Consider the following 24,797-nt stretch of genomic DNA (forward strand, 5'->3'; position numbering starts at 1 on the left):
GTGTGTAATTTCATTTGGTGATGGGGAGGGGCCGCATTCCCTGCACGCCGCCCCTCCCCCCTCTTTGGCCATGGTCTCATATTGCAGAGGTTGCATTGGAGCTTTGCCACTTTCGTCACGCACAAATAACGTTTACAGTATATTGTTTACTCACTGCCACTGAGTTGATCATTTCTAAGAAACTTCAAGCAGCATGAGGGCAAAGTCCAAGTTTACACACTATATGCTACAACAAAAGTGTTCCTTAGTAAAGAGAGCAGTAGTTCTTTTGCAAGACCGTAGCACAGTAACCAAAATTTACAGTAAGTCTTGATTCATCAGGCCTGCCTGTATATAAAGTGTGCCAACCACAAATAACATTGTTTTGTGCTGTTTCATTGATGTTTTACAATTGTGAGCCCATATCTATCCATTCGCCTTTGCTTCAGCTAACACAGTCATATGTTGTATTACAGAGCAGCAGTAATATAAAATAAACAGTGAGCTAGGTAAGAAAAAATTTACAATCCGTGCAAGAAAATGATCCAGATTCTGAGCTAGCGGCACTATCCCACAATGAGGCAGTTGTAAATGAGATCAGATGCAACTGCACTGTTTAATGTTTCGAGTGGGTCACTCCTGTGGGGTAACACTTATGTGTGGCAACAGAGTGATATAATGAAACATTTTCTTTTCTTATTGTTCAAGTGAACAGTGAATTAACTCATATAATGTAAATTTATTTTATTGTTGTTTAGTTAAACTAAGTGTAAACTGTGATTCTGCTCATACATGTTTACCTTGGTAACACAAAATCAGTTATTCCTTACACGAGTACAAAGTGTGGCACGTGTCTGCTCGTGTTATAAAAAACAGTACTCAATGGTTAATGGGCCTGGGAGAGGAGAGGTGGGTATTTGCAGGAAATGGAACTATTACAGTATACTTTGTCAACTCTGTTTATTGGTCTTAACTGATACCTTAAGCAGACATTTGGGGAGAGGAGAAGGGGGAAAAAATGTTCAACACACAAATGAAGAATTTCTAAATGTTACAAATATGCAAATACCTTGTAAATGTGTCTTGCTCAGCAATCATGTTCAATAGCTCTTGGGTATTTGGATCCAAACTACCAAAATCACCTTTGGGTACAGACATTTTGTGAGGCTCCAGTCGTGGAAACAATATTCGGGCACCAAACTCTGGTACATCGATCCCTACAAAATGTCGAGCACAGTCTTAAGAAAAGCTATCAGAGAACAAAATAATTTCTAGATAATACCAGCATAAAAAGTTACAGAACTGATGATTATTTTCAAATTGTGAATAAATTTCCACAAATTTGCATCATACAAAATAAAAAAATTAAGGGGAAAAACCAACACCAATTTCTAATCCAGAGAAGAGAAAAAGTTTTACTTACTATCCTGGAAACTTGTGCAGCTTTAATATTATAATTCCTTTTCTTACAACTCATACCGTATACCCCTTGGTGCTAGGGATCTTCGTTATCTTGCTCACAAGCAACTGCAGCATCTGATGTGGTAATTTCACCTAATACGATCTACAGATCTGTCAGAATAACATAGTCATTTTCCTGATGGTGCTCTACATTTTTTCTTTCTGGAAATACAGTTCTTGGTTCACTTGTCTGCTATATATAATATATTTCTGTTCAAGATCCCAATATCTTCCTGACACTCTTTCATTGCACAAGTTGTATCTCCTAAGTAACCAATTTGTTTAAGATGCAAACTTTGGCCCGAGTGAAGCCTTGTATGCAACTATATATTGTAAAGTCTTAATGTTTTACTGACTGAAAGGTTCTTATTGTAAATACTCACTGTTTGTATGCTAAAATATTCCTGTTCCCTCCTATAACTTCAATTTCTTTCACAACAAATTTTCTCTATTCTCCAACATATTCAAATCTGTGTACATTTTGATTTTTTCCTTCTGGTGTCATCCACCTAGAAGCTGCCTTGAGTTCATCATACAGCATGTCTCCTCAATGAAAGTTTTTAATACTGTTGTAGTTGCCTGTCTCAGAAGCTGTGTGGTTTGATTAATTGCCTCTTATCACCACTCTCTGGTCATTTTATCAAAGAAACTGTTGAAGAATAGGTAAAAGTGCCTGTATCACTGTCTGACTCTAGTTTTGATTTTGAACAACTCTGTTTTCCTTTGACATTTACCTTGAAAGCCATTTCAGTTTGAAGTTAACTTTATCACTTCACTAGATATTCTGTCTAATCCCATCCCTTAAAATTTTTTTGTCTGTCTTCTGAATCATAGGCTTTCTTGAAGTCCAGGCATTTGAGCATGAAATACTTTATACTCTGTTTTTTATATGCAATTATGAGATTCTGATATAAGATCTGTAACTACAGATTTTCTTGGCAAATTTCACTGCTGAATTATTCCCAGGAAATCAATCAAGTAACATGATCCTTTCAGAGCAATGTTTTGAAAATTTCCTTACTTATCTTAGAGCTACAATTTGAAAAATACAAAAATGGTGAAAATTCTCTGTTACAAACACATTTTTTGGCTGATTTCCCAAGGAGACTTCACCACATTCAAAAACTGTTGCACACATGATGTGCCATTACAGAAACCTCACTGGGATTAATACATTTGTGGATTTTATAATAGTCAACAAGAAAAAAGAAAACAAGACTCAAAAGACTGCTGAGCTTTTGGTTAATGTCCTTAGAGCCAATTTCCACCCTCCCCCCAATCCCACACACAGGTGCACTCATTCACATGCGTAGAATTGACGTGGCAATGTATTTAAAAAATGTCAAATGTTTTATTGGTATCACTGTTCCAGTCAAACTGGTATTGGGTATATTTGTTTATCTTTGTGTTTTACCGCACACATGCTTGTGTGTAAAATATCGGTGACCTTTCACAAATAAATGTAATTATGTTGTGAGAGCTAAGTATATGCTATGGAATAGTCTTCACTTCTCAGAATTGTAGAAGATGAACTGCCCATGCAAATACAATGAACACAACACAGTGATACATAGACAGTAGAGTGATACATAAGCACAAACTGATGCACACACGACAACAATAGTCTTGTGTTACCTTGATATGTCATGCAGGTGTGTTGCTATTGTGACAGTTGCTGCATTGATTGGAAGGTAGCCCATGATGATGTTTGTAAACACACACAAGTTACCATGAGCACTACCCACATGTAAAACACCACAATAGAATGTATTGCAACATTTCAGCTGAAAGTACAAACCAGTAGGGACACAGAAGTTGCTTGATGTGTGCACCAAAGTTAGTCATGTTGTGCACACATGGGATCAGTTCGAACTGGCGGATAGTATTGAGGACTTGCACCACACAGGCCATCCACATTCGACAGTTGCCTAAGGTGATCAATATCTATGACTTTTGGGTCAAAGGATTTATGGATTCATCACCCTAGAACTGCATTTTGCATTTGAAGATGCCACAGGACATCGTGTATTGCATCAAACCAAACATGGTGAACACCACATTGTACACAACACCATGCACTCTGTTACAGATGGGGAAGAAATCATGCAGAATGGGTGCCCCAGAATTGAAGCTGGTTGTTGTTTATGGAAAAAAAACTCTGATCTTTTAGTACCCTGATAATAGCAAACAACTTGTTTGGAGACACTGTCCCACATGTGCAGCAAGGTGACGGTGGTGGAGTGATGTTCTGGGTTGATATTACATCGGACCACATACAATTCTTGTGGTTGCTGAGAGCAATCCCAGTGCTCTACCTTACAGAAACAAGATTCTGCAACCGACAGTGCAACTATATCAGTTACATTTCAGTGACAATTTCATCCAGATGATGACAACTCATGTGCTCACCATTCTGTTATCGTGAACAAGTTCCTCCAGTGTCCTAGGATCACCAGAAGGGAGTGGCCTGGCTATTCTCCGGACATGAACCCAATCAAACAGGTGTGGGATTGATTGAAGAACTGCATTTGGGCATTTTCAATGACCACATACTCTGCTCCACTTATGCAGAATCTCCATTGAAGGATGACACATTTTTGGGCAGGGCTGGATTGATGATCTCATCAACAGTATGCCATGTCAAATTCAAGCCTGCAATAATGCGAGGCGATGACCCACCATGTATTGACACTGCCACAGGAAACAGACTTTTTAATTTATTTATTTTCTTACTTGATGCTCTAGTATTCTTTTGCATTAGAATTTTTTTGAGTGTACTGTCATGTCATCATATACAACAAAATAATAAAGCCACACATTTTGGCTGTAATGTCAATAGTCACTATCAAGCAATCACTTGGCTAATTGCACACTGGAGGCAGATACTTCTACAAATGTATCTCTGCTGGTACCACAAGTCCACTAACGTCTTTGTACTCGTGTGTGTGTGTGTGTGTGTGTGTGTGTGTGTGTGTTTTTTTTTTTTTTTTTTTTTTTTGAGAGAGAGAGAGAGAGAGTGGGTGGGTGGGGACAGAAACCAAGTTAATATGATACTTTATAGTTGAAAGTTATCATCTCAAATAAGCTTTTTATTCAGTCTTACTTCATTGTCTACATGCAGATAGCAACCTTGAAACTTCAGGCCATCATCAAAACACTGTTCACACACAATGAATGGTTCCAAAGCCATGCAACAATGCCGAATTATCTCCTAAAGGTCAAATTTAAGTGTGATAGATACACAGATGTAAGTATGAAAAATGCACAAAGAAATTCACACATCAGCCAATTAACCTTTTATTGTTAAATAGGGACATACATTGCACTGAAAAGTAATGCCTCCAAATTTTTTGTGTGAAGACACCTAAAGTTTTTAAAATAAAACAGAAGTTATTAATGTCCTACATCTTTATTCTTCATGTCTACACATTTATTTCTCACCACGGTCATTCTGGTGCTGAACACATTTCTGCCAATAAGAGACAAGTTTGTCGATACTGTCATTTAAAAATATTTGACTTTGTTGATGGAGCCATACCCTCACCTCTGCTTGCACTACTTCATCATTTCAAAGTGATGTTCTCGAACAAGTTCTTTAAGTTTCTGAAACACATGAAAATGTGATTGGGCCAAGTCAGGACTGTATGGAGGATGATCAACAAAAGTTAACCCAAGGCGTCAGATTTTTGCAAATGTCGCAGCATTGTCATGCGGAATGAGAGGGTGCTCCATGTGTGGAGAAACTCTTCGAATCCAAAACTCAATTACAGCATGCTGTCCCTCCATGCACTGACATAGTTGTGTTACACACTGCCATGCTACAATTCGGATCCCTCTAGTGGCAGAGGACTGTTACAATTTAAACATGAAGAATAAAGAGTAAAAATATTAATAATGTTTGTGTGTTGTATCACAGCTTCTTTCTTTAGTGTTGATATTGAAAGCAAACTTCAAGAACCAATAAAGATCAAGGAACGTGCTGGTATTTCAGGTGACAGTTTACATCCTATGGAACAGATTTTTCTTTTTTTTTTTCTTTTCTTCTAACGAGAGCACTATTTTCTTAATCTATACCACTGCTTGGGTAAGTTTATCAAGAACTAAGCTCAGTTTTAGAGCAGAGATTCTAAGCAGATTTCCTTTGGATTTAAAGACATAGCACCAACCACGTTTATTTGTGTGCTTCCGTTTTGTTGATATCTATAGTGTGCAAACTTTGCAACTGCCAGCGGAATTGTTTTCACAGTATCACATGAAGTTACACTGTCAAAGACTTCAGTTTTACTCACAAATGCCATATTTTTATGGATAGCATGTTCCTTGTCATGAGATGGTCTTTGGCTATCAAATGGGAATTCTGTACTTGTAATCTCCTCTGTGCTGGTACTGTTAACTGTTCAATACACAATACAAAACCATTTGCTTTCAACTGCAAAATGAGAATCAATGGTGTGTGTTCCCATCACCCTCCACACATGCACCATCTCTCCCAAAGATGATGTTACCGGTGTGTGCAAACGTGTTTATGGTTTCTCAGTTGGGGATGGGCAGTAGACAGCTGTGCAGTTATCCATTCAGTGCTCAGTCTGTTTTAGCATCCCATACCATGTAAACTTCCATCATATGCGAGTGCAGTATCATGTTTTAAGTGCATGAAGCTGCAAGTGACCAATTTCAGTGTGAGTTTTTCCATAATTGGCGAAACATCCAAAAGGCGCCAAGCATTTCACAGACAAGCAAGGGATCCTATTTTCAAAGTGTACTCATTCTTCAAATGTGACGCAGATTCAGGTGAGCCTGTTGGTGACATTGCCAACGTGCTGGACTGTAATGTAGTTGCTGTCTGCGCAATTTCTGCCAAGTTGACAATGCAGCATTCTATGTGAGCTGCATAGCCAAAGGCCATTAGCACTATCACCAACTGTAGTGAGAGATGGATATGAGGACTGTTCACTTACACACACTGTGACTAATTCTCCAAGCCAAACATATCTGATGACTTGTGGCCCAACATTTTGTTTCTATTCTTGTTTTTACTTACTGCTCTCTACTTCTGTGACAGAAGACGAGGATGTAAGCGGGGAAGACTAGTTTTAATGTAAATTAGATTACGTTTATATTCAGTGCCACTAATTTTTCAACAAACTTTGGTCGGCTAGTAACATTCTTTTTACCTATATTTCTATAACAGCTATTGCTGCTGCATTTTAATGTTTATAGCTCTGGATTCAGCAGTTATCTAAAACTGACTTAAGCTACGGGCATACTGAAAAAAAAAAAATTATTTCAAAACATCAAAGACATTCTTATGTATAAGAAAGTGAAATCTGTTGCAATGTCAGCTCAGCATGCTTTCAGATTAGAGAAACTTACACAACACAGGTTCAGTGTCAGCATGTGGCCGTGTTCCTGCAGCAGGTGCTGGTCCCAGTCTCTTGTCTGCTACTGCAGGCCACAATGAAAGAAGGAAGCTTCCCTGAACCATTACCCTAATAACACAGTTTATTTCACAACAGAGTCACAGTATACACATGCAATGGAAAAAAGTGCTCTAATCACTACTAAGCCACTATTTAAACATTTTAGCAGGAAATGTCTGCCTAAAACAAAAGAAACAAAATAAAAAAAATTGCATCTAACGTTATTTGGGGGTTACTAAAAATTATTAAAACATTTGAAAAACATGACATTTACTTTCGCTCTTTTTTCTATTTGAACTTTTACGAGAATATCAGCGAGAAAGACTGACAGTTCAAGGAATCAACATGAGTGTGTGGAGTTGAGAGAGAATCTGCAAGACTCTGGGATTTTGGATTATTCTTATTTTTCTAGTAATGGATTCGATACTGATTTCTTTTATGAAGGTTAGAAATAAAGTGTCTTACATCATTATCATTTATCAGCACTCCTTACTTTACAGTGAAGTATGTAACTACAGTGGTGACCCCGCATTTGAGAGATTAAGTCATCCATGTTACATAGCGTATTATGCCACCATGAATGATAGGCCAATAGATTCCTCTCTTCATGCAGGAAGATCAGCAGCAATATGACTGCAATTCCCCAGTTTTGTCATTTTTTTGATAAATAAACATTTCAGTTACAACAAAATCAGTATGAATGCTGACTTTCTGGACAACTCTTCCTACAGAATGGTTCATTTACATGGTATACATTTTTCAGCAATACCGTGTGTACAATGATAAAGACAAATTGAACCTTATCTTCACCAATATGGCTCAGGAGCTGGTTAGAGAGGCGCAAGATTTGGTATTGCAGCCAATTGCCAGGCAACCATATCAAAGCTTTAAAGACTTAGTAATAAAGTTGGTACTGAGTGAACACTGTAAGCAATGCATCCTATGTTGGGGGGGGGGGGGGGGGCGCATCGGAAGTTGAAGCCCATCAGAACTATTATGACCAGTGCATAATCTGGCAAGTCAGAACCTTTCTTCAGAAGAAGCATTATGTACGATATGGTTCAACCACCTTCCATCTACGATGAACATCGTTTTGCACCATATGACAGTTGTACCATTATTGCATTTAGTGGAGAAAGCCAATACAATTTTCCATTTTTTCCCTACGGCATTCATTCAGAGTAAAAGCATTACAAAAAGTTTAGATCTGGATGCTCTGTTTTCTGGTGATGTTATAGGAAGGAATATCCCAGAAGCTCATATTGATGCCATTCATACCAGAACAGATCAGATCAGATCAGGAATAGAATAAACTTTGGGTGATTTAAGATTCCACAGTGCCGTTTCAATATTTTAGAAGAGGATATCTCTGTCAACCACTGTAAAAATGGTGTTCAATGCACAACAACAACATGCACATTCGCAAGTGTAAAGTGCTCCAGTAAAGCATATGTCTGCTAAATACATAATGGACAGCATTGAATATTTAATTGACAGTGGGTCACACATTGGCATTGTGCCCCCTCAGTGCACTTGTCCTACACATTGTCAGCAGGTGTGCACAGTAAAAGCTGCAAACGATACAATCATTCCTAACTTTGGTGTAGCTTGTTGGCTATTAAACCTCGACACGCAAATAGACGGCGAATGAATTATTACAAATGCCATAATCTCTCAACTCATCTTGGTTTTTTTTATTTTTTTTTTTTAATCATTTGAGGGTGTGGTGAAGTGTGCAATAATCAGCTAATTATGATCTCTGCAACAATGACGAGTCCAAATATAACCACCACTGCTGGCAAGGACAATGATCCATATCAACAAGTTCTGCAGAGCTTTCCATACTTAAAAAGCCAACTAAGCCCAATGGATGCATGGTACTGAACAAAGCCCTACATGCAGGCAGTATCTGGACAGCCTGTCTCCACCTGCACTCTCTGCTTAGCACTGGAACATTATGCTGCAGACGAGCAGCATTTCGACAAGTGGTTGGATGCAGGTATTAAACACAAATTTAATAGTCCCTGGGCATCTCCACTTCATCTGGTGCATAATAAAGATGGTACCTATCGAGCTTGCAGTAATTTTAGGGCTCTAAATGGTAGGACTGTGCCAAATAATTAACCATCCGCAATGTTCAGAACTTTACAAGTGCTTTATACAATGCTCCAATTTTCAGTGCAACTGATTGTGACAAGGCTTATACAGAAACTTTAATGGCCCATTTGACATTCCTAAGATAGCTGTTATTACCCCCTTCAGTTTATTTGAATTCCTATTTGTGCTTTCAGATTGCGCAATGCTGCTCAAAGGTCTGAATTTTTGTTTTACATATACAGATGACTTCATGGCTCTGAGCACTATGTGACTTAACTTCTGAGGTCATCAGTTGCCTAGAACTTAGAACTAATTAAACCTAACTAACCTAAGGACATCACACACATCCATGCCCGAGGCAGGATTCGAACCTGTGACTGTAGCGGTCACGCGGTTCCAGACTGACGTGCCTAGAACCGCACGGCCACACCGGCCGGCGATGACTTCATGATTTTTTCATGTGATGAGCGAGAGCATGAAGAGCATTTACAGTTGCTATTTCAATGTCTCCAGCAGTATGGCTTCATCGTAAATGCAAAATAAGTGCCGACTAAGGAAGCTGTCTTAAATTTTTAGGAAATGAAGTGGTGCACAGGGTACCAATCCACTCTCAGAAAGTGGTTGGTCAACCGATCTTGAATATGCCCCAGCCAAAAACTATTAAAGACTTAAGACATTTTGTAGGCATGATAAATTTTTGCCAAAGATATTTGCAAAATGCTGCAGAAATCAAAGCCTCTTTCATTGCTGTTCTTAAAGGAAAATACACCACCGGCAAACACTTGGTGCCATGGACACAAACAATAACAGAAGCCTTCAACAGACTTAAGGACACATCAGCAATGGTTATCTTGCTCTTTCATCCACATCACTATGTACAGTTAGCTTAAGCAGTAGACAGTAGCCAGGCAGCAACTGGCGCAGCACAACAACAATGGGTATTGGTAATTTTGTGGTCATTTGCACTTTTCTCATAAACTTACACAGGCTCAAACCCTTTTGTCGGCAATAGACAGAGAGTTACTGGCTGTTGCTGCAGGCAGCAGACTCAGAGTATCACAATAACTCTAAGATTAACAAAATGATAAGCAGTTTATCATGAAGATGATGATTCACAAGAATCAAATTATTTAAGCAGTAGTTTCTTTAAAATTGTTTGAGGATAATTGCAGAATGGCCAGCTTGCATGTTTGCTTACAAGCAAGCTGCCAGCAGCCGCGCTGCTCTCTGGCCACCAATATTACTGGATGTGAAGCAGCACTGCAGCATTCAATAGCTCCTGAGTTATCCAAGTATTTCTACTAGTTCTTTTCTTTTTACCTATTTGATCTTCTACTGTCTTCCCCATTTCATTATCTCCAAGCAACCCCTTTAACTTCTACTGCATTCCTTTCCCATGTTTCGGACATGTGTTGCCTAATGCTATTGTTGAATTAATAATGTGGACCATATAAATGCCCCTTGGGTAGGACATTTACAAATAGGCATTTAGAACGAAAGTACTTTTTAAAGTTTTTACTGCTAGAATGTATAATTTACCAATTAAAATAGGGGAATGGGAAGATAATCTTGATACTAAAAGTTAGTAATTTTTTTATTTTCTTTTTTTTTATTATTATTTTTTTATTTTACTAGCATTCCAACTTGCTGTATCAAGGAAGAGCACATATTGCTGATGCTGCTTATCATTTATACTGTCCTTTTTATTTTTGCCGGTTCTACTCTTCACTCTCTCTCTCTCTCTCTCTCTCTCTCTCTCTCTCTCTCTCTCTCTCTCTCTCTCTCTCCCCCCCCCCCCTCTCTCTCCCCCCCCCCCCCCCCCACCCACCCACCCACCCCCATACACACACACACACACACACGTTCTTTGAACAGCTGTGTAATGATAAGCCGGTATAAAAAACATTGTAACATTGTCCTTAGGTCATCACTTTGTAAGGTAACACACTATGACCCGTGTCAAATGTCTGAATATTATTGAAGAATAATTACTGATAAAAAAAATTATTACTGAATAATGCATATTCTTGATTGTTAAACTGTTTTCTGTGTGAAAAAAATGGTTTATTGTCAGATGTAGCAGTGTTTAAGACAGTTTTCTATTCTGCTCCTTTCTTTATTTACTTTCGTATGACTGCACTGCTGTGAAGATAAAATGAGAACACTAACATAAAAAAAAGATTTAACAACAAAGAATCAATGCACAAGCCATTGGAATCATTCAATTCCAATACTAGTTGATTCCTATGGAATCTGCAATTCTTGGAATTGTGAAATTGGAATCGGTACACAACACATCCCAAAAAAAAAAAAAAAATTATTATGGATAAACTATTTTTTTACTTTAACTCCAGTTATTCTATATACACATTAGTGCTATTGCTACTATTGCAAACAGGTAGTAGATGAAATTTTGAGTAAATGGCTGATAATTTCTAGCAATTCATGCAATTCTGTAAGTTATTTATAAGGAGCGTTCAAAAAGAAATGAGCCGGAGGCATAATTACCTGTATGTTAGAAGTACTGACTCTGGCTGTTGAGACACTTGCCCCACTGTGACAGAAGGTGGTGAATGGCTATCTCATAAAATTCCCGGGGCTGTGATGTTAACCAGTTCCACATGTACAGCTGTATGTCGTCGTCCAAGGTGAATCGTTTGCCCCTCACAGCCTTCTTAAGTGGACCAAAAATGGTGTAGTCACAGGGAGAGAGGTCCAGACTGTAAGGAGGGTGGCCACGAACCTCCCATTTGAATTTCTGCAGGAGTGTCACGACTCTGTGAGGCTTTGGATTGTCGTGGAGCAAAATGACCACATGGGTGAGATTGCCTGGTGCAACGGGCTGTGAACTCTCACACACTGGTCGAAACCACACCTTGTTACACACACCACGATATTACCCTCCTGTCACTGGTTTGCACATTCCAGACTCCGGCTTGTTTCTTTTTGAATGCCCCTTATTATTAATTGGAATTGGCAACACTGGTCTGACTGACTGGCAGTCATTCAAGTCTAGGTGGGTGAGTGAACAGCAACATAACCTTGTCTCTGTGTTATTTACAGTGTTATAGACAATAGACTATTGAACAGTTGCAAGATGGTTAAAAAAAGGACCTTTTCAATTTAAAATGGAACTTTTCAATTTAAAATGGAAAGGAGTACCTTGTAAATATTGTTTTAAAGAATGCAAACAGTCACCTTCCAACAAAATGAAAAAGCATATCAAAAAGGCTTGCAAATGCCCTCAGAATTTGTAAAAAGTGCTTGAGTTATGTATGGTGATTGGGAACAAATTTTTCCTTTTTTTCCTCTTTTTTCTTTTTGCTGTAGTGTAGTATAAATGAAAACACTACCTACAAGCTAGCTACCTAATATAAACTACACTTTATTTCAAAAATTGCTGTTAAACGAGAGTGTCTTTTTTTTTTATGTGCTACCCCAAGAAATGACCTCATTAAAGACGCAGAAAGTTATGTTTATGGCCCAATTTATTTCCCCTAAAAACTCTCCCATAACAATTAAATAGCTTTTTCAAATTGCTTGACCAGTCACTAAAGAAGCAGTGTTGCAAAACACCTTTTCCAATACAAAATCAACTTAATTTTTTTTTAAGCGCCACCATGTCATCCTCAGCCAACAAGTGTCAATGGACGCGGATATGGAGGGTCATGTGATCAGCACACTGCTCTCCCAGCTGTTGCCAGTTTTGTGACTGGAGTGGCTTCCCCATTAAGTAACTCCTCAATTGGCCTCACAAGAGTGGAGTGCGTGCTCTTGCCAACAGCGCTCAGCAGACCAGACAGTCACCCATCCATGTGCTAGGCAAGTCCGACAGCACTAAACTTTGATGATCTGATGGGAACCAGTCTTACTACTGCACTAAGACCGTTGGCCTGAACAACCTCTGGTTCTCTCAATTTATACAGGCCCCACCTCCATGACTTGGTAACTTGAAATCAGTAATAATTTTAGTGACCCAAGACTTTCAAAAAGTGTACAATTTTCACTTAAAGTTTTTCTCAAAGTACACCATCCTTTTTTCAGTATCTTTATACTAGTTCTGCTGTGACAATACCACTGTGTTACGCAAGTGTAATATACAGTGGTTACCTCAATGCAGTATTAGAACAGTGGGAATTAAACCAGTTTGTGGAAAAAATTTTCGGTTTTTGAGAGAAATCACAAAAAATTAATAACAGAATATGTTAAAATACAAATATAAGAAATATGGGAAATAGAATGAATAAGCTGAGGAACAGGAAATATTATCGCACTATGATCAACACCTCGTTTCTGCAAGAATCCAGGTTGCACAAATTTGCACACTTCCCTTACCTGTCACAGTCGAAGAACTGCAAAGCTGCCCAACCGAGTTCAATTTTTTGCAGTCTTGGTTCTTGTGATGCATCCTTTGCATCTGGGTTTTCAGGGGGCAAAACAGTCTGGCCATACACAACCAAGACTATACGAGATTCAAGAGGCAGCATGCAAATACTTATTCCTTCGAAATTTAGCCTGTTCAAACATTATGGTATCTGAATACAATCACGTGTTACATTGGCAAATACACAACTTAACCAAACAGAAATGGAAGACAAGGATAACTGACAGGTTGATAGAAGAAAGTGTTAACCATCAATTTAATAAGGATTAGACTGATCCTTTATCTGCTGTGTTTTCAAATGCACCAGAGGCTGGTAACATTTAGTTCCGTATGTAATGCTAGAAAGCTGTGTCTGTTGCATAATATTACTGTCGTATCGTATTTATGTTCTTTTCCTGAATTTTGATGAACATATTACATGCAATACCTCACAGCACTATTGTGGAGTAGCACATTCTTCTGTAGACCTTTCAATTTCTACAATCTTTTAACACATTCTTAATTATCAACTGGCAAAAATAAATTAATAGTCCCACCTGTAGGATACAAACACATGCTGCATTTATGAATAAATTCAAATATAAAACAAGCAATCTTGGTAGCACTTTTTTTTAAGGTGTGTTATTCACAGTTTTCTTCAGAACCTGCTTATCTACTACATATTTTACTTGTAACTAATATATTAACTTTTTTGTTTTCCACCTCTTAAACATCTGATTTCAATTATTTAGAGTGTTGAATTAAAACCTGTTTGGCTACTTGTTTGTAACATTGATGGAGTATAATTATAAATACATGAATAAATCACCATGCCTTTGGTCCATATCATGAATATATCAAAATGAATATATTCAAGTAAGTGGTAGATGATTCTAAATGGCTAGAAATGATTCCTCTAGAAGGTCCACAAAGACATTACCATTGCAAGGTGGTATACAAAATGTCCATGAGAGAATTGCAGATTTTTCTGTAGGTGATACATTAAAATGTATTGTTTCATAATCATGTGTCTTTTGGAATATATGATGTGGCGTGCCATAATTTCATTTCCTGAGCCACCACTTCATTTTGAAGCAGCACTTCCACCCAATTACCTCCACGATTTGATTAATATATTCCAATCTCTGTCTTCCCCTGCAAGTTTTATTCTCTACAGACTCATTCAGTACCATGAAAGTTACTCCCTCATGTCTTACTACATTCCATGTCTTCCCTGTCATTCTTCTAGTCTTCACATATTCCTTCTCTGGCGAGACTGCGCAGACCCTCATAACAACTTACTTTTTCAGTCCACTTTCAGTATCCTTGTCCCTTGAACGCCTTGACCCTCTTTTCCAGTTATCTCACAGTCCATTCCTGTAAGAGCCTAGGGATTTGAGGTCAAGCTGGATTTCTGGTATAGTATCTATAGAGATTCATTTGATGTCACACGGATGATTGTATAATAGATCTCCTTGGACTTCATTGCATGGGAGAGTGAGTATGTGTAACAGAGGTCAGCATTTGAAGCAAGGAGCAGATGAGAATTTATGGAGCCTGTTGTGATGTTCCAGGAACGGAATGTTGAGGTTAGTAGGGCATAAGAGTTTTTAAGGTGGCGCTGTGCATGTTGGCATAGATAATGGAAGACAAGGGAGAAAAATTGTCAGGAGGGGAAAAGAGCACATAGGGGGGAGGTGGGGAGGGGATGGCAAGAGCAAACACTGGGAGCAAGGAGAACAGCTCCGGAGGAAGGAAGGATGAAAAGCCTGTGAGGGGGGAGGGGGAGAGGTGGAAGTAGACTGAAGGACTGGTGTGGAAGAAGACTCTGGAGGGAGAGAAGTGACTGCATGTGTCATGGGTGAGGGGGAGGGGGGGGGGGGCGGGGTCAGGCATGAGTGCGCACGTGGAGAGAAGCAAGTGCACATGTAGAAAAGTGAGTGGGCCTGCCAAGGTTGTTTCGACCATGCAACTGAAGTTTCACTGAGAAGCCCTTATACATCCTCCGTACAGTCCCTATGTTTCCCTGTGCGATTTCTGTATTTTTGGAGCCTTGAAGAAAGACATTTGTGGCCATCAGTTTGCTTCAAACGAAGAGATGCATGCCTGGGTACAATCAGTTCTGTAGGCAACAGCAAACATTTTTCCAAAAAGCATTGGCCATCCTGTCTCTTAGTGTGATACATTGTTAACAATTAAGGTGATTAATTTTGAAATAATGAACATTTTACTTACTTTTTCCATCTATCTCATTTTCATTTGATTGCTCCTTATATTTTTCCTTCTAAAGGTAAGTGGTAGAAAACAATTCCATCTCAGTTTTCATAGTTTTCTCATGCAAACTTTCCTTTACACTTCTACAGATGAGACTACTCAAGTGACGTATTACCGATGGCACATTCTTGAATCTACCTTTGACTAGGCCAAAATTTACACTGCCCATGAAGTGATATGAAGCAGATTCCTCAAGGCTACGTAATGGAGAGTTCACACTGCAAATGCTGTAAAATAATCTTGCCAACATGGAGTAAGTAGTTGTTGAGTAGCTTTGAAATGATGTCTTGTCTTGACCCAATAAATTAGTTTTTAGTAGAAAATAGTGCTATCAGTAATGAAGGCCATCATGATTGTGTGCATAACAATAACAAGTAGAGGATGACAAGGAGAATTTCATCATTTGTACAGTGATTTGAGAAGATGAAGATAAATTTTGGAATTAGTTCAGAATGAGCAGAGACATTTGATTATAAAGCATTGACTCTTTCAAGCAGATTACAGAAGCAGAAATAATTCTGAAAGGCTATTACCACTGCAGAGAAACGTATAGTCACCATCAGGTATGAACACTTCATTAAGTTTACAAAATAATTTTTCCTATCATTCATCAGCATTTTGCAACTTGTGACATATTTATCATATGCTTGTGGGTTTGAAGTGACATTTTCAGCCCGAGGATTTTTAGGTCTGTGAGAATACAAGAAGGAATGTGCGCTGAATGAGACTGAAGATTATTGCTACTCACCCAATAGAATCTGTTGCATTTTAATTCTAGCTTTCAATTGAGCTTCAGGTGATAATTTCTGCATGATGGGCACCAAACTTGGTACAAAGTGATAGCTGTCATCTCATGTCTCTGTTTTTCATATCTTTTTTCCATCAATAAGCTTTGTTTTTTGTTTATCTACATTCATCTATTCAGTATTTGTACTTTGTCTCTTATGGTTGTCTGCGTATGAGAAGAGTGAGGGTTGAGCTACTGAATGCCACCCCATGAATTTTCTGACAGCCTTTAAGAGCTGGATTCTAATAATCTTAAGTTGTTCTCAGCAGCCAAAATACAGTATAACAACAGATGTTGACAACTGTTTGTTGTGCTGAGATTTCTGTGAGAAATATTACTTTTTATTCTGAAAAGGATAGTTGCTACTCACCATATTGCAGAGATGCTGAGTCACAGATAGGCACAGCAAAAGGACTGTTGGAAAGTGAGCATTCAGCCAACATGGCATTTGACACACACACACACACACACACACACACACACACACACACACACACACACACACACAAAATCAGTCTCTGGCAGCATGAACCATACTCCCTTGCTGGGAGGGTGTAGGGGCGAGGTGGAGAGTGGGGCAGCTCGGTGCAGTTGGAGGTTAGACGGAGGGCGAGTGAGAGGGAGACGGTGGGGGGATCGCGTAAAAGGAAAGAAGTATAACGATTGATTGTGTTGATGGAGTAGGAGGGTATGGAGTGCTGGAATGGAAACAGGGAAGGGGCTGACGGGTAAAGGCAATGAATAATGAGACTAATAACGGTTGGGGACAGGAGGGTTACGGGAACATAGGATATATTGCAGGGAGAGTTCCTAACTGCCCACACAGAGTGCAGGACAACCAACAAGCTGATTTTCCACATGAATGGCCACCGAAAAGCTGTGGCCAAGAAACAACTGTACCACCCTGTTGCTGGGTACACCACAACATGATGTCCTTCATTTCATTTCAATGACTGCTTCACAGCCTGTGCCATCTACATCCTTCCCGCCAACATCAGCTTTTCTGAATTGCGCAGGTGGAAACACTCCCTGCTATATATCCTACATTCATGTAATCCTCCTGGCCTCAAGCTTAGTTACTCATTGTCCGGACCCAAATGCCCATTCCCATTCCCATTCCAGCCCTACACAGCCCTCTATTCCACCAAAGCACCCAGTATTTTTGCTTCTCTTCTTTCCTGCTACCCTCTCCCCCTTCCTCTCTGCTACCCACCATCTACCCTCCTGACTGCAGATAGTTGCCCCACTCTCCACCTCATCCCTGCATATTCTCTGCAGCACTTTACTGTCCCCCACCCCTACCCTGTTATCCCTCCCCTCCCCTCGCAAGCCGCCTCCTCATTCCCACCCAGTTGCCTCTCCCATAATGCCCTGCTGCTCACAGTCTGGCTCCAGGAGCCAGAGACTATGGTCGTGTGTGCGTGTGTGTGTGTGCGTGTGTGTGTGTGTGTGTGTGTGTGTGTGTGTGTGTGTTTTCTATTTCTGACAAAGGCCTTGTTGGCCAAAAGCTAACTTTCCGACAGTCTTGTTGTTGCGCCTTTCTACGACTCAGTATCTCCGTTATATGATGAGTAGCAAATATTCTCTTCATAGCAACTGTCCTTTTCTTTATATTGTTACTTTTCATAATATTGTTACATTCCATCCTACATTTTCCATTGTTTGAAATGTTACTTTTTGCTTGCTGTGTAGCCATAATATCTTTCAGGCATATCAGTACTTTGTACCTTGGCCAATTTGACTGACACACTAGCAAGCCACCTTCATTTATGGAACATTCTAGATGAGTCTTTTGAAGTTCTAAGCAGAACATAGTGTTTAAGTATTCTTCATCAACTAGCCTAGAAATACAGAGGTGAAGTTATGCATAAATAATCAAGCAGACTTCATACTGAATATAATATTTTTTGTCCTTAGTACATTAATTGCAAATCCTATGAAGATCCTTCACATTGTTCAACTCTGTTGATTTCAATAATCGTTGTCTGGGATGTCTTTCCATGCTTTGTCACAGCATTTTGGATGGGTCTAACTACAGCTCTGCATAATAAATGCATGAAATGTGTGTCACAATCTGGGGAATTTTGAGTCTTGTACACACATCTTCAAACAGCTGCACAAGTGTGTGAATTGGAATTTTACAGACCGAGTAGGGGCCACTCATGGTAAGTATGTTCGGGTTCAGTGCTCCCCTCATTCTGGGACAACATACTATAGCTATTTGATAAACTACTTAATTTGAATGTGATAATATACTGAACCAATATTTTGTATTGCTTATTTGCAGTAATTTATTTTACTTTCTTGTACTTCATGTCTGTCTCACAATCTTGAGTTTCTTCTTTCCCAGTGTGATGTGCCAGATCCCTGTTAAGGTAGTACTTTTTTTCTGATCCCATAATGCCAGGTGTTCATGTACATTATAAATAAGCCTTTCAATGTCCATCACAAGAAATAACTCCAAATCATGACCCGAAACATTAACTTGCTTGTGATTACATTGGCATTATTGCATGGCGCTGCTACATTGTTAAGTCAAGTCTCTCCATTGCCTCACAGTTTCAACTTCTATTAGCTCTCTTGGCAGTTCACCGCATCTGATCACCTCGCATCACAGCCTATCAGTATTACTGAACAACATACTGAAGCTAGTTCAGGTTTCAAATTTAAAAACAAAATTTTTAAAAGGCACGAAAAACTCAATGCTGCTGACATGAAATAAGCTACAAAATTTTAAATGGTGCCATAGCTTCTAGTAATGAGAGAAGAAATACTCACCAAAAGTCGAAAAGCACTCTTTCGAATAGGCCCATGGAACGAACAATAGGATGTGTAAGAACTGGCTGTCCCAAAGGTCTTGTGCCGTGGTATATCTGTGCTGCTACAAGGTACTGGTCATAATTCCAGTCTTGATTCAGGCGGTGCAGTCCACCTACATGAACTAGAACTGAGTCTAATATCTCAGAACTGTGCTTTGTATCTGAAATAAATATCCTCCAATTACAGCAGCCATCGTAAACAACACAAAGTGCACTCAACTGAGACTAAAGATTAGAGGTTTTAATTGCTACAACGAAACAATGAACCATTAGCAAACTGGTTAACTGACATTTCCTTTAAATGAAATTGGAATTTCCTTTTTACAAATTTCAGTTCCCTTCTCATTTGTTCACCACCCCATACTTACCACTTTCTGAAATTATCATACCACAGTGGTATGCACAACTGCCAGCAAAGCTGCTATCTACACTACTTATGAGGAAACGATCTACCAAATAACCTCTAGTGAACACAAATTGCCCTTCACTGATGCTATGTTCTCCAGTTTCAACTTTGCAACCCATGCCCACCCCTCCCTTTCATTTTTTCCTATCCAGTAATAACACACTACACTAATAAAAATATTGTTATTCTGTAGATGAATTTATTCATTTACTATTAAAAATAATAATAGCATTGCATAACAATATTACCATCCTGATTACTTTTCGCAAAGTCAGATGATCTTATTAGACTATGTTCCATTACAATAAAACAAGAAACACCTAATAAATAACATGAGGAAACAGAACTGCCTTCCATTCTGGTGTCAGCTTTCAACTGCCTTAGTGGATACAGCTCTTTTTTCAGTCGAGCCTGATCTTTGGACACGGTAGAACTTTACCTTATGTTCTGTGTTGCACCTACGTGATATTCTTGGCACACAGTAATCGATCATACCTGTCCTGTGCGCGCCTCTACCCTGTTGTTCAAATACCGGACGACATCAACCCATGAGAGGGCATGTAAGCAGCAGGGAACGGCAATATAGGGCTATGCTTGGCAAACAGGAAAGGAAGTGACTTGCTGGCACCACTGTGGGCAGCTGGAAGTGCTCTATTGGGTTGAACATTGTTGGAGAGTAGCATCTTACACTGTAGTGCGTTATTGGTGTCGTCATCATCATGCTAATTTGAGCTTAACTGTCAGTTACTCTACCATTGGAGGAAGTTAGCCTGCTAGGGAAATCTTTGTGAACCTATATAGTGGACTATACAGTGAGCCTTTTTTGTTGTAATGAGTAGTAACCTTGTTCTTTACTGAAGTGTGACCCACTGCATCCTTTCGGTCTGGATGGCATTTGTGATCATTACTCTTATTTGCTTTTGTGAGTCAAAGTCCCTCGTTTTTATTTTTATACCAGGCTGTATCTAGCCAATTTTCTAGACATATATTCACAATTTGTAGTGAACATGGCTTATAATTATATTTTGTTATCTCTACTTGTCATGTTACCATGTAGTGAGGCTGGGTTGAATGTGTACACAAGCCTGCACTTTCTGTCAAATCTTTCTGCAAGTTACATGTCCGGAGTGTTACTTATTCAGTACTCACCAGCCTCCTTTGATTCATTGATGTCTTGTATTTTATTAGAATAGTGTTTAATTCTGCTTATATGTGAATGTTACAGGGCACATTAGCTGTTATTTAATGTCCTATTTATTGAATACATGAGAAAACCTGTAGATGCTTCAGTTGGTCTTGTAGCATCCACTAACTCATTTTGTAATGTAACCCTCTCACTCATCTGTGAAAAAGGTATCTTTTTGGCATGACAACTGGCCAGTTCAGTCTAGTAAATATACATTACTTGTTTTCGATCCAGCCACCTGTGTAATAACTACCTTGTGATGGAAATGTCATGTGGCTATGGCCTCCCATCGGGAAGACTGGTCGCCTGGTGCAAGTCTTTTGAATTGACGTCACTTTGGCAACATGCGCATTGATGGCGATGAGATGATGATTATGATGATGATGAAGACAACACTACACACAGTCCCTGACCGAAGAAAATCTCCAACCCAGCTGGGAATCAAATCCAGGTCCCTTGGCATGACAGTCCATCACGCTGACCACTCAGCTATTGGTGTGGACTATCTTATGATTTGTTTGTTTTCCATTTCTGCCCACCATTGTAGGCTACTCCCATTGTTTGCTTTCCTGTAATCCCTCAGGTGAAGCTGTTTGTGCAGTTGCTAAATGTAATTGATTAATTGATCAACTGATGTTCTTGACCTTTAATTGTTTGTTAATGAACCACGCCATCTGGCAATTTTAATTTTACTGCAACTTTTTTTGTACTTTTTTGATAATTTCATTTTGGCCCACCCATATGGGGGCTTCTTTTATTTTTTAATCATCTTGCTCTCATGTTTTTCAAGTATTGAATTTATTAGTGTGGTGAGCCTTGGCTTTAGCTCCCTTATTAATTAATTATTAGTGTTCCCACTATTAAATTGTGTATTTTCTCATTGTGAAGAGTTTAATTGTTCAATAATAATAAACTCGAGTGTTCATGCATACTTTATTTTGCTGTTCCAGTACCTTTCCACTCCCTGGCGCTTCAAATTCATTGCTACAAAAGGAAACTGAGATGACTAGTATTAACTATTATATAATGGCCTTACATATGGCCATCATCGCAGCTGTCTCACAATTCAGGAAATGCAGAATCCCTAACTTTTTATCTACGGTTTATTAGGCTTACATGGCCATAAGTCATGCGCAATCTTAAATTTTGCTTAGTTCCATAGCTCTTTCATCTAGGGTTTCCCATCTGGCTTTTTCTGAAAACATTTGGCTTTCAAATGCTTTTTTTAATATCCAGTTGGCATTTTTCTTTTTTAGAAAACATCTGCTTTTTGGTAATGAAGTTGCAATTCAACATCTAACAGATTTCTGTGTAGCATAACTGAAATAAGCTGCACACACTTGGCTACATATTTTTCACAAGGTTCACTACAATTTTTGTAACTGTTTGGAGCAACATGTCAGTCATAGTCCACAAATACAATATCCCGATTCCAGAGATCTTAGTTTGTCTATCACTGTCTCATTTTCATGCTCTGAAACAAAAGCTTGATACTTAATCATTCGAAGTTGGATATTTCATAGGCTATTGTGTTTAGAAGTGTTGATTCATAGAGAATTTTAGTGAAGTGCTGTTGCCATACACGAGTGCATCCCACTAATTACAAGTGTGTTGTCCTTTTAGGTAAATAGTAGTGATAGCAGAAAAAGGTAAATTAAAAGCAAAATACCTATGCTTTGTAGTTGGATGAAATGAAAGTGAAGCTAAATGTGCAGTATAGGATAGTAACGTTAATATGAGATAAGAGTGATACCGACTTGGGAAGACATCTTACCACAGAAAAACAGGATGATATTACCTTTGTCCACATCTGGCTCAATGTGGATTTTGTGACCAAAAACATACACCCATAGTTATAAATGTTCAAGCAACACTGGCATACCACATGATTCCACCATCTTTTGTATAAATTGATGGACTGTACCAGCAAATTAACCCTCGGGCAGGTGCACCTATGTATAAAGTGCACCAATCACAAATAACATTTTACTTTGCTGTTCCATTGTTGTTTTACAATTGCGAGCCCATAGCCATTACTTCCTTATTGCTTCAGCTAACACAGTAATAAGTTGTGCTGTCATATGTCCAAGTGAGCAGCACTAATATATCATAACAGTGAGTTAGATGAGGAAAAAATTTACGATCAGTGCAAGAAAATGACCCAGGCTCTGACAATGAGGCAGTTATCCATGAGATAATTAGTAATCAAATAAGTGGTTGGCTGGGATCTGACCCAACTGTATTGTTTAATGTTTGGAGTTGGTCTTTTCTGTGATTTTCCTCATACATGTGTACAAAATGTGCCACAAGCCCTCTCATGTTATGAAAAACAGCATGCCTGCTTGAGGGTTAAATAAAAAACATTTCCAAAATCTGAGGTTGCAAAAATTTATGTTGTGGAAGAAGTAAATCAGAAGACATTATCAAATTATGTTATTGCACCTCACACTGTAGATGTTGCTGTCAAAACTTTGAATGACAAAGTTGCATACTTTAACCTGGGGACAGATGTTAATAATCATGGTGCACTGAAAATGTTCCTAACTGTAATTCAATATTTCGATTATGAAAGCACTCATATTCAAGCAAACATCTTTGCCTTACAAAGTAGTCTTAATGAAGCATCTGAAAGTATTACCAATTTTTTTTACGTACTTAGAAGAAGCATAACCTAAATATTTTTCAATACATTGCTTTTGCTAGTCACAATGCAAATGTTAACTTCAGTGGTCTTGGACACAGGGGGGGAATGTGCATTCTACTCTCAAAGGAAAGTTGAAAGTTAAATGAAAACATAATAGGAGTTGGATGCCCTGACCATGTATTATGTAACACTTTGCAACACAGAACTGATTCTTTTGTTATGGAGGTGTTAAACTTTTTTCACATGAATGCAGTAAGTACAGAGAAATGGAAAGATTTCTGCCAATTTGTGGACAAAAATTACCAATTGCTCATAACACATTCCAGGACCTGATGGCTGTCATCATACCCAGCACTTAAGTCTTACTTCCTCTCTAAAGATAGGAAACTAGTGCCTACAAAAATAAGAAATTTTCTACTAGCTGTCTTTTTGGAGTAATATCTTCCGCTTCATTCCTCAACCATGCCCATTTTTCATTGCAAAATGATTTCTGCTGAAAAGAAAAACTATCCTATTGTTGAAGCACATGAATTTTTAGGAAATGTATTAATTTGAATGAAAAACAGACATGAGAAAACGTCCATGCCTCTCTAAGCCAGATAAGCTTTGAATCCCTTTACAGAAGCTGGTTTGGAAAAAGAGGGTCAGGTGTACAACAAAAATGCATCTTGTTTCTATGAAATATGCACTCAACACCTTGGCAAATAGATGCAGCCAATGAAGAATTAAAGTACTTCAAATAGCTTAAACTCAAGGACTTTAAGGACCTTTGCTTTGAGGGTTCCAGGTTTTCAGTACTTACAAATCAAAAGTGTGAAAATAAACCATTTGAAACTGTTTTATCAGTCCTGCAATGTCAAGAACTCTGTCAGATCTACAATGCTTCAGAAAAACTCGACAGTAGACCAAGAGTTGTGTTCATTACTTTAAAAATGTTATAAAATGTCAAAAGATTTTTAGAAATTTTCCAATTTTACCTCGCCATTTCTAGTAGTAATGCACCCCCTCAACATAGGTTCTCTCTCATAGTTGTTCAGTGGACAAACTGATAAATTCAAACAAATTTTATTGATCAGGCACAATTTCAAGAATATGTCTTGTGAGGAACCTTGCAGTTATATTCGTGAAGATAACAGCAGTACAGTTTATTGAAAAATACCCTTTCAATGAAAACACCACCAGAAAAGACAGAAAATTACATCAAGTTGTTTGCATTGAATTTATAACAATGAAATACCATTTATTAATACTATAGCAAATTTTAAATGTATTATTTTATGTTCAAATTGAGGTTAGAGCATGTTTATTACCCTACTGTGTAAAATATAAACAATTTGTTGGTTCTAAAATAAATTGTCAGG

General features: G+C 38.5%; 1 protein-coding gene across 2 annotated transcripts in view; it reads right to left on the reverse strand.

Annotated features, from left to right (window-relative positions):
* LOC124622081 (phosphatidylinositol 4-phosphate 3-kinase C2 domain-containing subunit alpha) overlaps positions 1–24,797 on the reverse strand; it is a 242,435-nt gene that overhangs the window by 134,354 nt on the left and 83,284 nt on the right. For both annotated transcript variants that reach the window (XM_047147657.1, XM_047147656.1), the window contains 4 exons: positions 19,160–19,361; positions 13,293–13,472; positions 6,814–6,929; positions 1,049–1,196 (listed from right to left, as the gene is read on the reverse strand). In XM_047147657.1, coding sequence (XP_047003613.1) covers positions 1,049–1,196; positions 6,814–6,929; positions 13,293–13,472; positions 19,160–19,361 — 646 coding nt within the window. The remainder of the gene's footprint in view (positions 1–1,048; positions 1,197–6,813; positions 6,930–13,292; positions 13,473–19,159; positions 19,362–24,797) is intronic.

This window comes from Schistocerca americana, chromosome 7 (genome assembly GCF_021461395.2).
Source record: "Schistocerca americana isolate TAMUIC-IGC-003095 chromosome 7, iqSchAmer2.1, whole genome shotgun sequence".
Classification (NCBI taxonomy): domain Eukaryota; kingdom Metazoa; phylum Arthropoda; class Insecta; order Orthoptera; family Acrididae; genus Schistocerca; species Schistocerca americana.